Source organism: Tursiops truncatus, chromosome 20 (assembly GCF_011762595.2).
Source record: "Tursiops truncatus isolate mTurTru1 chromosome 20, mTurTru1.mat.Y, whole genome shotgun sequence".
Lineage (NCBI taxonomy): Eukaryota > Metazoa > Chordata > Mammalia > Artiodactyla > Delphinidae > Tursiops > Tursiops truncatus.
Window position 1 is genome coordinate 43,377,615 of NC_047053.1, and position 15,477 is coordinate 43,393,091.

The window sequence follows — 15,477 nt, forward strand, 5'->3', positions numbered from 1 at the left end:
TTGGAACCCCATGCTTACTTTGTTTTCCATAGCCATTGCCCTCCCTGCTCCATGTCTTAATAAACTCCTAGATGAACTATATCATCATATCCAAGCACTATGCTAAGTACTTTACATGCTTGGAATTATTTAAGCCTCATAATAATCCTGTGACTTTTTGAGAAAACTGAGCCTTAGTAACGTTAACTAACTTGCCCAGGTTCTTATTACTTATAAGTACTAGAGCTACAACCTCAATCTTTGAAATGACTAAACCCATATTCTTAACCAGCATGCATCCTCCTCTCAACTCTGCCAGATTCCCAAACTCAAGTCTCTTACAGCATAAGAATCATATTCCCATTGTTGGTAGTAGTTTCCTGTTCTCTCTCATATCATAATAAAATACCTGGTTTGGTTTTAGAGTCCCCTACCCATCTCATTTCAACCACTTTTTAAAAAAACTATCTGGTAAACCCTTTTGACAAAGATTTCTTTTACCCATCTGATTAATCTTATATACCATTTATTTTACAATAAAATATATTGGAATTCTAGGCTTCCACATGAACTACTGTGTCCCATCTTCCATGTTGACCTGTTATGTTCTCCACCAAGTAGTGTTAAGACTATTGGACAATCTGTCATGCCTGTGATTGTACCTCCTCTGTGTGATTGACTTACAGGTAACACTAGTTTTCTGTAATTTGACTGAGAGTGACATTATTATCTACCTTATAGAATAATGAAAATTCATTATTAGACATGTACAGTGTCCCATGGATCACAGTTAGAGATGAAGGTAGAAAAACAGAATTAAATGTCCAGTATGAGCTATAAAGGTAACAGTTGGGATTCCCTGAGAAGGGAAAAGAGAGAAAAGTCTGCATGGTGTTGAGTTTCACAGATGTCTAGGATCCTGATTTTCCCCCTTGACTCCATCTCATAATTCTTAATACGTTCTTCATACCTCCCTCAATTTCTCCTGCCATCTTTCAATTTCTTTCTTACATATCTACCCTAAGTTGCTGATTTCTGTCTGTCTACTAGCCCCAAATTTCATTATAGAAATTGTTATTAAGATTTTTAGATGTATAGAGTCCCTTGAACAGGGACCAGGGCTGTCTTTGTCAGAACTCAGCAGGTAAAATAATTATTCTACTGCCATGATAAAATAGAATAATAAAATTCTAGTAAAGGACTTAAGAGATTTAAGAATTAAATTATAATAATTTCTCCTATACAAAGCAATATTGGATAAATAAAATGTTTCATTATTTTCGAATTGGTGAGATTAGAGTGAAAGAGATTCTAATATTGGCTATAAGTAGCCTGCAGATTTGCGTATAAATCATTTGAGATCTTCGTTTGTGATAGTGATTTTTAAAAATAGGCTCAAGTTTTACCTCTCATCAGAGGTGAGGGTTCTGCTATTCCAGAGCTTGCTTTTGGCAGAGAACCATACTGTTAGCACCCTTAGCCTTTGTTGCCATGGAGACAGTAAGGCTTTAATTTTGTTTTTTTTAACATACACTTAAAATATACATACATACCTTAAGATTTAAAGTGTGGTTTAGTTGACTGCAGGTTTTGAGTATTGGCACATATCAAAAATATTTTCTATTTTTTAAAAACTTTATATTTTTGTTCTCCAAAGAAAATAGAGGAGAATTCTGGTCATTGTAATGACAAAGTTTTATATTACTTTTTACAGGGTGTTTTAGGAATAACTTAAAATCCCCCTGTGAATCAGTAATGGATGAGGATTTTGAAGAACATGCAGAAACTTTTGAAAAAAGTAATGTGATCTTAAGCACTCACATGTCTGGGACACCTATAGTTATGATATGTGTAATGCATATAAGTCAGTTTCAGATTCAACCGTTACTTTTGCACCAGTATTATGCTAAGCACTTTCACCCTATTACAGTTTATTTAATAGAACTCAGTTTAAAAGTACCAAAGCAGTCTTCATAATTATAACTTTTAATATATTTAACTGATTATTTAAATGTATATCAATAATGTTCCTTAACTTTTCCCCCTAAAACCATTAAATAAAATTTATAGGAGCTTTCAATATGAAAACTTTCAATTCATGAATTATACTTTTTTCATTCATTCATTTCTTACAAGAATGAATGTTTTCCATGGCATGCAATTTTACTGTTCCATAGACCTCATGATTATATTTGTAACTAAATCACATCTCTTTATCTTTAGCATCCAGTTGTAAACTGGCATGGCCTAGTTAATATTTTAGTCCACTAGCAGTTTTGACTTCTTACCTAACAGCTGAGGGGTTAGATAATTGATTTCCTTGTTAAGCTAAATATCAATAGATTAATCTTACTTAAGGTATTTATCACAACCCGGTATTATATAATAGTTATTTCTAGGTAAAGAAGACTTTTGATTACAATTATTGTAAACAAAATCTTAAAACTTAGTCCTATACTTTACTCAGTCAATACCTGTATTTAACGGCAAAGGAAGACAAAATAAGAAAGCTCTTGCTTTATAAGGAGAGAGAAAATAGCTAAAGGTGATAGACAGTTACAGCTTATGCTCATAGTTTTGATTATTAGATTTTAGCTTTTCCAGTGTGCAGTGACTTTTTAACAAGACCCATCTCCTCTATGTAGAATGCAGTTAATTTTTTTTCTGGCACAAAAAAAATAGGGTAACCTGATCTGAGTCTGACAGAGTGTGTCGTTCATTTAAGTGCTTCCATCTGTTGCCTGCTGTTCCCCTTACTCATGACCCCTCTATGTTTCTCTTTCCTTTCTCTTTCCCTCTGTTTCTCTTTCCTTTTTCTTTCTTCCTTCCTTTCTATTTTCCTCTCTCTTTTATTTTTTCTCTCGCTCTCTCTCTCTGTCTCTCTTTTGTCCTTAGCCCCTCTGAGGAAGGCAAAGTTTGTTGAGAGCCCACGAATTCCAGAATCCGAGCTTGGCTCACCAACCCTCACTTCAGCTCAGAAACTGGACGTGGATGCATACTGCCCTGGTAAGCATGCATGCAAAGTATCTGCTTTGAAAGAGGGAGGTTTGGATCAGGCCCATCAAGCGGAGCAGTGTTTTGCACGTATATTATTCATAAAAACATAGCCGCTACCTCTTTTGCAACTGTGATTGCATATTCTCCTCACTAGAGCACTGTTTTTACTGAACATCCTTTTTGATTATTGATATAATTATGTAAGTATTGAAAACAGCTTCAAAGATAATTTTCAAAAGAATTAAAATAATTCTGTAGATACGTTTTCAGGGTGATTTTTGTGATCTGAGATACTTGAAATTTTGCTTTGGCCATGTGTAGTCAGGAACGTTCAAGTGTGAATAAAAATATTCATTCAACACTGGCCCTTTGCATATGACCTTTTTTGCCTAATCCCTGTTGGTTTTCTGGACAGTTACAGAAAATAGTTGTGATGTTGGAAACATTATACTTGAATTAAAAAAGAAACATTATAGGTTCCTGATTTGGACTCCTGGACGCTCACTGTTAGAAATACCTCTTCTCATGAATGGCCTGTAAGCACATGTGGGAGTTCACTAAAACCCTTCTTGTGTGGGAGCAAACCTGAGACAGACTCATTATCAAGGCTTAGATTCTTCCAAACTTAGACGAGTTGCCTGGCAACATCCTTTACACTCACTCTACAGTGAGTCTGTAGAGCTGTGTCAGAAATGTTCACAGCTCTAGTTGAGTATACAGATCAGAGCTTCAGTAAAAAACTTTACAAGACTTGGTTTTAGGTCTTTTGTTTATTCCTGCTCATTAAAATTGCCCAGTGGATGCAACTACTACATATTTAGAGCATTACAGATCAGCAGAATAAGGTGATTTCTAGTTCTAGGGAAGTTATCAGTAGCTGTAATCTGAAATAGCAGGATACTATACCTCTGAAGCCAAATAAGACATGTTTTAAAAAAAGACAGTAGGCAAAAACTTGAGCCAAACCTAATCAGAGACATTTGATTCTATGAATCAGTTTTGAATATTGAAAGACCTAGGGGATTTCGCTTGCAGGTTGCGGAAACTTGGGCTTCATCCACTGTTGTAAATGACTATTCAATTTAAATCACTCGCAGATATGTGTTAGGAATAGCTTTTCTATTTCTAAAAGGAACAAAATTTTTTCATGTTTTGAGGTACTGTCACATTTCTTGGGCAATGGAATATTATGCTCTGCATTTCCTTATGCAAATTTTAGTGTAATAAAGTAAAATAAATAAATGCACTAATTCTCTATTCCTGCATTGAGTTTTGGAAGAGAAACCCTATCAGAGGCCTTTTCTTTTCCAGATTTGCAAATCAGAATGATTGTAGGGAGACTAATCTTTCACTTCCTGATTGCCCATCTGACATCCTTAATCTAATCTAGCTTTTGTTATTGTCAAGAAGCAAGGTAGCTGCTGTTGGTTAGATTGCCAGTGCTGAATCACTGTGAAAAATCTTGTCCGTGTTATTACTTACGTATATTTTCCACAAGCAGGAATCTTTGCTGAACTGGAATTGAACCAAACTAAACCTCAGTTAAGATTTTCAGAAAACCGGGAAGAAACTAAAACATATTGCCAAAATGTTAATTGCCATACACTGCAGTCTCTCCTTTTCTTATCTGAAATAGATTTAAGGCACAGAAACTTTTTAATGATTTGTTCTTTTATAGTAAAGTTATTAAGCTCTGTGGAAATAAGTTTCTACTGAGATAAGATTAGTGACTTGAGGGTTGAAGCTATTATCTTCTACATAGTACCAAAAATTAACAATAAACAAATGAATTTAGTAGACTCATAAAGCAAACAAATAATCCATCCTCTTTGAATTTCTCTTGCATAGGATATATTAACCAAATAATGATCATATTTTATTGTATACTCATGCATAATAGTGCAGTTAAAGCTAGTGATCTGAAATCTTCCTGTCCACCTGCTTTATTCATTATCACATGCAGATTTAGGAAAATAGTATATCAGACAGAGGCAACAGTCCTAAGCTAAAGGTTAAACGAGCAATAGTTCTCAAATTTTAGCATGCTTCAAGAATTACCTGGAGGACTTGTTCAAATACAGATTGCAAGACCCACCCCCAGAATTTCTGATTCAGTAAGCCTGGGTGGGTTGAGAATTCAATTCTCTAACAAATTCTCAGTTAATGGTGAAGCTGCTGGTTGAGGTGCCACACTTGGAGAACCAACTGGGTTACGGGGCTGCTGGAGGCTGCTTACAAACCTATAGGGTTCATTCTGCTGTTGACTTCTGAGGAGTAATTGGGGATGTTTCCTTATTATCTTAACTTAAACCTTTTGGTACCTGTATTTTAGGTGGGAAGAATAAAGCTTTTGTGTCTGAGAAATTGACATATATTTTTCCTGATCTGTCTTTTTGTACATGGTATCTGTGTACCCATGACTAGTTTTCAGTGTTGTCCTACAAGAAAAAGGAAACTGTGGATCAAACCAGAGCAAGTTGTTGATATTTGGTCTGCAAAGTTTAGGGAGAGCTGCAATGGGATATAGCTGTTGATCCAGAATATTTGTCTAATAAACTGAAGGATTCAGTCTACATAGCATTAGATTCTAGAATACTTAATTTGTTTTACTCTTCCTCAAATCAGATTTGTTATACGCAGAAAACCTGAGGAAAAGTTACAAGTTAACAGTATGTTTTGGTTCTGCAGCTGAACCATGGAGATGATTGATGATGTTATATAACTGAACTACCAGCGTAGGCGAGGTCAAGTGAATTGTGTTTGATAATCGTCTTACAGTGGGGAAATTAGGCCTAGAGAATTTAAGTGATTTGTGGAAGGTCACAAGCAGGATTTATTGTTGAACTCTTGAAGTGGACACAGTATAGTCCAGAAATACATTGTCCCTAATTCTATTGCTGTGGAAATTCTATAAGCACCCCTTGACTGACCCTTAAATTAAAAAGTAGAAAATTCAGTTTTTTCATATGAGACAGGGCTGTATTCTCTTTTTAGGGTAACCAACTGATATCAGTGATTTCAATAAAACAATTCCCAAAATAAAGGAACATGCTCACCCTACACTCTGACTTTTCTACCTACAGCATTAGGTATTAGCTGTGTGATTTTAGGCAAGTCACTTAACCTGTCTAAGCCTGTTTCCTCAGTTGTAAAAATGGAAATGGTAACCTTAGATTAATAAATCTAGAGCACTTAGCACAATGCTTGTTTTATAGTAAATGCTTATAAATGTTATCTAATTCTGTTATTATCATAGTGATGATCCTGAGGTGTATGACACAAGATTTTAAAGTTTTTCTAAACAATCAGGAAAAACAAGGTGTAAAGGTTTAGGGTCATTTTTAATTAAATGTGTCTTATTGTGTTTCAATTATGATTTTCCCCTAACTAGTTCTGTGATCTTAAGCATGTCATGTAACGTCTCTGTGCCTCAGTTTCCTATCACAGCAGCGTTACATATAACATGATGTTACTTATATAATTTAACAAATTAAGTATATATTTGTATAGATACATGAGTACACATTCAAAGGGGAAAATGTCCAGAAGAATACCCCAAACTAACATTGGTTGCCTGAAGAGGGAGAGAATTGGGATTGTTTGGGTGTCAGAGGAGAAAGTAGCATTGGTGAGATAATGATCACGTTAGCAGTGGTTGTATCTGGCTGGTGGGATTACAGATGATTTTACTTTTCTTTATTGGGCAATATATGTTAGTGAATGAGAGCTCTGGTTCTGAAATCAGATGTGAGTTTAATTCCTGACTCTGTCGCCTACTAGCTATGTGAATACATGTAACATTCATAGTCTTAAATTCCTTGTCTATAAGATTGTGATAAAAGTAGGTCTTTTTTTATTTTTTACAATAAATCTATCTCGTAGAATTGTTAAGATTAAGTAAAATAATGTATATGACAAATGATTAGCTCAGGCAAAACAAACGAGATATGTAGCACCCTTCCTGTTATTGTTGTTCATCATCATCATCATCATAATTTTCTTCATTTTCTAAAATTCCTGCAATGAATTTGTATTGAAATTTTTCAGTAATCAGGTGCTGCTAAAGGATAGCAACATTCCTTATGTCTTAGTTTTTTAAGTTTTTAGTTTGCATGTTATAACACATAATTTCAAGTGTAGAAATGACCCTTGATGCAGATGGCAGGCCATGTTGACAGTTTTATAGGACTTTTGACTACATGTGCAAGGTTAAGGGCCAAAGTCCAGACCAGTGTTCTGAAAATAGACAGGCTTTTATCCACAGCAGATACTTTCAGAGGAATTTGAGATTAATCTTTTTGTAATAGATTCTTTTAAATCTCTTTAAAAATGGCACTGTCCTTCAAAGGACAGTGTTATTTAAGGTGACAACAAAATTAAGATGTATTTGCAACTCAAGAATGGAAGAGAGTTTTATGATACTTATTTGAAAGTACGTACTCATATTTATATAGTTTTTGAATTTGTAAAGGATTTTTCATTTGGATTTCTTATCAGCATGGTACTCTATAGCACAAGTACAAACCACTGTTGATAGATGAAATATTTTACATAAAGTGAGTAGTTCCTTGAATCCTCTTTTTCCAACTCCTGTATAGTCATGGTCATTCCACTTAGAAGAAAAGGATGATTTGTTTTCTCATTTTCTTCCTTCCATGTTTTTCCTGAAAACATTATCAAATGTTATCTTTATCCTAAATAGTTAGGCATGCTTCTTTTTTTTTTTCTTTTGGCTATGAATTTTATACTTTAGACATAAAACCCTCTGATTTTTGATTGGTATATGGATACCAGAAGCCTTTTTCTTGTAATTCACGTCTTCTGTTATGTTGTATTTGTATTCCTTAAGTCTACTATGTTGTAAACACAATAAGTATACAGCAAGATTTTTAACCTGAATTAAACAGGTGAGCTTTAGGGAGGCGGGTTCTAAACTCCTTAAAATTACATACAAACACCATTCTATATGCATATATGTACTTCTTCCTATAACAGGTTCTCAAAATGGTCTGTAACACATACTTCCCCCCACCCCCAAGAAAAAGGAAAAAAGAAATGCTGTTATAAAGGTTGACATGAAATGAAGGTTGTTAATGGTACAACTGTTAGAACAACAACAACAAAAAGCACCTAAAAGTTGGATAGTGGACAGACTTGTAAATCGGATGAAGGGTATAAATGAACTTCAGTGCTGCCCTGATCGGGATATGAAAGTCAGTATAGCAACTAGAGATAGGAAGCAGAGAGATAAACAGGAATAATTTCAGTATATTTTAAGTATGAGAGATACTGCCTGAAAACTGATTATGAACATAAACACACCAAAGAGCTAGAATATGAAAATAAATAGCTTTTCATCTGCACACTCCCTTATCCAGTAGTAAGTTCTTAACATGTTAGAAAGTTCTTTCCATGGACAGATGCTTTGTTGAATAGAACTTTTCACTTTGAACATTTCCAGTTGTTTTATTGATTCATATTTTATCATTATTTAAAAGGTTAACCATCTTTTAACTAACTTTTAGATTAACTTGTTTCAAGGTGTTTTGCATCACAAATCGTAAAGACTTGGGCTGTGAGTATGGTGCTTAGATCCGTAATTTAGTTAGATATCCAAATGGACAGTTTTTTCATTAACTCTGAAAACCCTTTTAACTTTTGGTTTTTTGAGGCAGTAAAATGCACTAGTTTAGACAACAGACCCTGGAGCCAGACTGCCTGTGTTCAGATACTGACTCTACCACTTAGTGCTCGTGTGACCTTGGGCAAATTACTTAACCATAAGAATGATTACTTTCCTTATCTGTAAAATGGGGATTATAATATTACCTGTATCATAGGAATGCTATGAAGATGTAATAAAATATGTAAAATAATAAGGACAACTATGTGGTCCATAGTTAGTGCTAGATAACTCTTAGCTACAATTTTTAAAGTGTTTCAGAGCCTTTACTACCCTTTATCTAAGAATGTTATGGGTAAGGTTATATCCTTTTTATGAGCGCTTTGCAAAGAGGATAAAATTACACGTATAACCTGTTGTCACTGGCCTGTTTTCATAAGCAGTCCATGTATAGATACTAAGTTTTGTGGGTTTTGGTTGTTTTTTTAGTGGAGGCAGCTTTTCATAATGGTAAATAGCCCTGGGGTCAAATGAGCTTGGTTAAGTTCTAATTATGCCACTTACTAGCTGTATAACTTTTATTACTTAATCTTTCTAATTTTCTGGTTCCTCATCTGTAAAATAACCCTACTCCATAGGGTGTGATGATTAAATAAGATAATACACATAATGTGCTTAGCACAATGTCTGGAACATCAGTTATTATGACTAACAACATCTCTCACATTTATATATTATTATACATTTATTTCTAAAAAAAAAATGTTTTGTGTTTTTCTTTTCCTAAACAGTATATACATTCCGGCAGCCCAATGTTCATGAAAAATTCAGTGGGAACAAGGAAGAGACAGAAAGCTATTCTTGACTTGTGTGTTTTGTTTTTGTTTTTGTTTTGTTTTGTTTTGTTTTTACTGTGGGCGGGCCTCTCACTGTTGTGGCCTCTCCCGTTGCGGAGCACGGGCTCCGGATGCGCAGGCTCAGCGGCCATGGCTCACGGGCCCAGCCGCTCCGCGGCACGTGGGATCTTCCGGGACCGGGGCACGAACCCGTGTCCCCTGCATCGGCAGGCGGACTCTCAACCACTGCGCCACCAGGGAAACCCCTTGACTTGTGTTTTGATACCTAAGAAACTAGAGATTTATGAATTTTGTATCTGATATCACCACTGCCATCCTTCATCTCTAAGTCACTTAAAATCCTCTTTGTCATTTTGTTTTTTCCTTATCTGGAAGTTATTCATTATAACATTTTTTTTAACATCTTTATTGGGGTATAATTGCTTTACAATAGTGTGTTAGTTTCTGCTTTATAACAAAGTGAATCAGTCATACATATACATATGTTCCCATATCTCCTCCCTCTTGCGTCTCCCTCCCTCCCACCCTCCCTATCCCACCCCTCCAGGCGGTCACAAAGCACCGAGCAGATATCCCTGTGCCGTGCGGCTGCTTCCCACTAGCTATCTACCTTACGTTTGTTAGTGTGTATATGCCCATGACTCTCTCTCGCCCTGTCACATTTCACCCTTCCCCCTCCCCATATCCTCAAGCCCATTCTCCAGTAGGTCTGTGTCTTTATTCCTGTCTTACCCCTAGGTTCTTCATGACATTTTTTTTTCTTCTTAAATTCCATATATATGTGTTAGCATACGGTATTTGTCTTTTTCTTTCTGACTTACTTCACTCTGTATGACAGACTCTAGGTCTATCCACCTCATTACAAATAGCTCAATTTCGTTTCTTTTTATGGCTGAGTAATATTCCATTGTATATATGTGCCACATCTTCTTTATCCATTCATCCGATGATGGGCACTTAGGTTGTTTCCATCTCTGGGCTATTGTAAATAGAGCTGCAATAAACATTTTGGTACATGACTCTTTTTGAATTTTGGTTTTCTCAGGGTATATGCCCAGTAGTGGGATTGCTGGGTCATATGGTAGTTCTATTTGTAGTTTTTTAAGGAACCTCCATATTGTTCTCCATAGTGGCTGAACCAATTCACATTCCCACCAGCAGTGCAAGAGTGTTCCCTTTTCTCCACACCCTCTCCAGCATTTATTGTTTCTAGATTTTTTGATGATGGCCATTCTGACTGGTGTGAGATGATATCTCATTGTAGTTTTGATTTGCATTTCTCTAATGATTAATGATGTCGAGCATTCTTTCATGTATTTGTTGGCAGTCTGTATATCTTCTTTGGAGAAATGTCTATTTAGGTCTTCTGCCCATTTTTGGATTGGGTTGTTGGTTTTTTTGTTATTGAGCTGCATGAGCTGCTTGTAAATTTTGGAGATTAATCCTTTGTCAGTTGTTTCATTTGCAAATATTTTCTCCCATTCTGAGGGTTGTCTTTTGGTCTTGTTTATGGTTTCCTTTGCTATGCAAAAGCTTTGACGTTTCATTAGGTCCCATTTGTTTATTTTTGTTTTTATTTCCATTACTCTAGGAGGTGGGTCAGAAAGGATCTTGCTGTGATTTATGTCATAGAGTGTTCTGCCTATGTTTTCCTCTAAGAGTTTGATAGTTTCTGGCCTTACATTTAGGTCTTTAATCCATTTTGAGCTTATTTTTGTGTATGGTGTTAGGGAGTGATTCATTATAACATTTAAAGTTAGGGAATTCCCTGGCAGTGCGGTGGTTAGAACTCTGCGCTTTCACTGCCAAGGGCCTGGGTTCGATCCCTGGTTGGGGAACTAAGATCCCACAAGCCTTGTGGCCACCAAAAAAAAAAAAAATATATATATATATATATATATATATATATATATATATATATATATATATATATATAAAAAAGATATGGGACGTGTTGGTTATATTCTGTTTATCATTATTGGGTACCCTTGTGAATATAGGTCCTTGTATTGGTTATCTATTGCTATATAACCAATTACCATAAAACTTGGTAGCTTAAAACAGCAACATTTACTGTCTGACAGTTTCTGTGGGTCAGGAATCTAGATGCTACTTAGCTGCATTCTGTGGGTCAGGGTCTCTCACAGGCTGCAGTCAAGATGCAGCCTGGGGAGTGTCCTGGCGGTCCAGTGGTTAGGACTCTGCACTTTCACTGCCAAGGGCCCAGGTTCAATCCCTGGTCAGGGAACTAAGATCCTGCAAGCTGTAAGGATCAGCAAAAAAAAAAAAAAAAAAAAAAAAAATGACAGCCTGGGCTGTAGTCATCTCAGGGCTCAACTGGAAAAGGCTCCCCTTTCAGGTTTATGCACGTGGTTGTTGGAAGGATTCAGTTCCTATGGGCTGTTGAACTGAGGGCCTCAGTTCCTTGCTGGCCTTTACCAGAGGACACCCTCAGCTCCTCACCACGTGGGCTTCTCCACAGGGCACCTCACACATGACAACTTGCTTCATGAGAGCAAGCAAGCAAGAGGCAGAGAGAGTGCAAGCAATATGAGAGTAACAGTTTTTTATAACTTAGTCTCAAAAGTGACATCCTGTCACTTCTTGTTATATTCTTTTCATGAGAAGCAAGTCACCAGGTCCAGCCCACACTCAAAGGAGTAAATTGAAATTTTAAAGAAAGTTGTTTAAATGAAGCAGTGAGTTTTCCTTGCTTTTTCTACGTATTTGGTATGTACCTTTCTGTGTCTGGAAGCATGAATCCTTCTCATCCTTGTCTTCCAATAGAAGAGTTCCATAGTATTCCTGGTATCCTACCCTTTTATATTCAGAATTCCCCTGCTGCCCTTCTAATAACTGTCTGTAGTTCTTTCTTCTTGCCTAACCTATACTATTATGGTCCAGTGAAATACTTGTTCCTAGAATGGTGTTTTTCTCTTTAAGTCTGGGTAACTACATCATGTTATTTTAACGTGCAGGTTCTAGAATAAATTCCAGATTTGGAAGCCAACAGAGAATACATTTGCCATTTAGACAAAGGTGACTTTTGAGGATAATACTTTTCTTACTGTGAGCAATATATAAATGCCTTGCTTTCCACATTAGAATACATTGTACGATGGGTAAGGAAATCCAGGTCAGTAGGGGAATAATATGGAAATACTGTATTACACAAGTAACACATTTTTACCATATTTTGTATCTCAAACATATGTCTGTTCAAAGCAGTTGTTAGAAACCTCAGTTTAAAATCCAAAGGAACATTCAATGATAAACGTCAGTCTTACAGATTTCAGTGAAGCGTTTAAGGTCCTTGAGCTTGTCAAATACTGCTTTTCATTTCAGCCAAATAGTCCTCATCATACATTGACGTGCACATAGTACTTCTTGTACATTGGGGGCAATTATGTAGGCAAGGAAACTAGTGTAAGTTTTGCCAAGCAATGAGTACTTTCTATCTCTAGGTGTCCTGCCTCTACAGTGATTCCCACTTCCAATGGGAGAGAATCAGAATAGTGGGATGTTGTAATGGAAGATTATAAGCATTTAAAAGCCTGTTCTCTTAGCTAAGTGCTAAAGTAATGAATTTTTTAAAATGCAAAGAGTCCCTAATCTTATAAAAATTTTATTCCTAAATAGCACAAGGGAGAACCACCGTCTGTGTGTGTGTATATGTGTGTGTGGTGTGTGTGTGTGTGTGTGTGTGTGTGTGTGTGTGTGTGTAGGACTTTTTTCCCCCATTTATTTGTGTATGTCTAAGTTATTAATAAAAAGTATAGGGGCTTCCCTGGTGGCGCAGTGGTTAAGAATCCACCTGCCAATGCAGCGGACACATGTTCGAGCCCTGGTCTGGGAAGATCCCACATGCCGTGGAGCAACTAAGCCCGTGTGCCATAACTACTGAGCCTGCGTTCTAGAGCCCGCGAGCCACAACTACTAAGCCCATATGCCACAACTACTGAAGCCTGCGCACCTAGAGCCCATGCTCTGCAACAAAGAGAAGCCACCGCAATGAGAAGCCCGCGCACCACAACGAAGAGTAGCACCTGCTCACCACATCTAGAGAAAGCCCGCACACAGCAGTGAAGACCCAACACAGCCATAAATAAATTAATTAATTTTAAAAAAAAGAGTATAGGGTTATTAGGAGATAAATTTACTTTCTAGGGAGCATTTTTTTCCTTTTCCAGCTTTATTGAGATATAACTGACATATAACATTGGGTAAGTTCATTGTGTACAACACTATCATTTTATATATATATGGATTACTGATGACGTTTATGGACAGTCTTTCCAGAAAATTGCACCCACGTGCAAAATTTTGCATATTGTCTGAGTTTTGAAGAAATTAATAAAACATTTAGGTTTGTTTTCCCTGTGTAATAGTTTTATCTGAAAACTAGTCTAAGCAAACCAAAATTAATAAGAATCAGACTAGAGTCTTCTAAGGAAGTTACATTATTGCTAACTTCCATTCCATACCCTAAAGCTAGGTATCTAAATAATGCAACTGTAGAGATTCCATAAAAGTTGGTTCTTTAACTTAGGCTCTAGGTGAGTTAATTTAAAGAAGGCAGTTATTTAGGAAGGAAGTAGGGAAAGGAAGGGTAAGTAGGAGAAATTCAAACACTTCTGTTTTAAAGAGATGGGGTCCTGTGATTAAAGGTTCCTTAGATTTCTCTGCACCTGCCCCAACTAAGGCACTTTTTTTCCCTCAGTTGAGATTGACAGTGACCTGTGTCACTGGTACCCTGACATGGATCTAGTTTTCCCATCTACATCCAGGGACCATTCTTCCCTATTTTCTGCCCTCCTGATCCTCCATATTGAGAGGTGGCTCTCACTTAGAACTATGGAAAGCATCTCAGACCAAGACCACCATCTTAACCTCCAACTTATATTTAATTTTAAAACAGTAGACACATTTTTTGAGATAAGGTATTCAAAAACTGTTTAGCAAGCACATTGAAAAGAAATAGAGTGCCTTCAGCCTGGCTGTATATTCTGCAGCTCAACATACACTTTATCATTTCCTGCTACCATCACCCCTAGCCATGCCAGCTATATTAAAATTTCTTATATCCTGAAGGTATTTGAGTTTGCAACCTCTGCTGTGGGTTACAGGAAGTCGTTAACTTTTTTTAGGAGGTGGCAAAGAAGAACTGGAAGATGAAAGAATGAAAATTTCCCTTACTCTCTCCCTATTAAAACATGCAAGTTCAGGAGATTCATAGACTTCCAAAAGTGTATCATAGGATCTCACATCAAGAGTTCTTGATTCAGATCATTCATTAGCTGACATAAGCTACTATTTAGAATATCATTTGTTATTAGCTGCTGTGGTTTAGCTCTGCTAGGAGGAAGCATTATGCATGATTGAACAATTGAAATGTAATGTTACTTTAAAAAGAGAAGAACTAAAGGAGAATTTCCTCAACCAATAACCTCTAGTGGTGTTAGGGAAATATTCACCTTTTCCAACACGGTGTTCATCAAATGACTCTTATTCTTGTAACTCTCCCACTGCTCTCTCCTTCCTCCATCTCCACCACTCATCTTCCCACACACTCTAGCTCTTTTCTACCACATTTTTACAATATTATATTAAGAATAATCTTAAAAGATTGACTGTACTACTCTAACCCTATGACCTTTATCATTATTTCTTTTGCCTATTATTCTGCTAATTCTCTTGCCTTTTCATACCCCTAATTATTTTTGTGTGCTGGATTTAATATTTGAAAATATGTGTAGAAATAATCTGAAAGTAGGATGATTTCTTTTTTTTCCAGAGAGGGTTTTCATTTGCTTCCGCCACCTGTGACCAGTTCAATCCAAGTTCAGGGTGTGAAGTTTTCCAAGCCAATGAAATGACACAAATCAGTACTGCAGGACCTAGTTTACTTCTGGTTCATCTTTACCCTTAGGTTGTAGCTCTTAAGGGTCTCAGCCTAAAGTATGGGGTGTTTTACTAGATTTCCCACTCCTGGAAGATCCTAGACTCCATTTTTGTTCCCCT

At 36.5% G+C, this 15,477-nt stretch overlaps 1 protein-coding gene across 10 annotated transcripts in view; it reads left to right on the forward strand.

The window, feature by feature from the left end:
* Positions 1-15,477, forward strand: part of TANC2 (tetratricopeptide repeat, ankyrin repeat and coiled-coil containing 2) — a 357,810-nt gene that overhangs the window by 168,999 nt on the left and 173,334 nt on the right. For 6 of the 10 annotated variants that reach the window (XM_073797499.1, XM_073797503.1, XM_073797500.1 and 3 more), the window contains one exon: positions 2,875-2,985. The exons of the other annotated variants lie outside the window; for them this stretch is intronic. In XM_073797499.1, the coding sequence (XP_073653600.1) occupies positions 2,875-2,985 (111 nt within the window). The remainder of the gene's footprint in view (positions 1-2,874; positions 2,986-15,477) is intronic. 10 annotated transcript variants of the gene reach the window in all.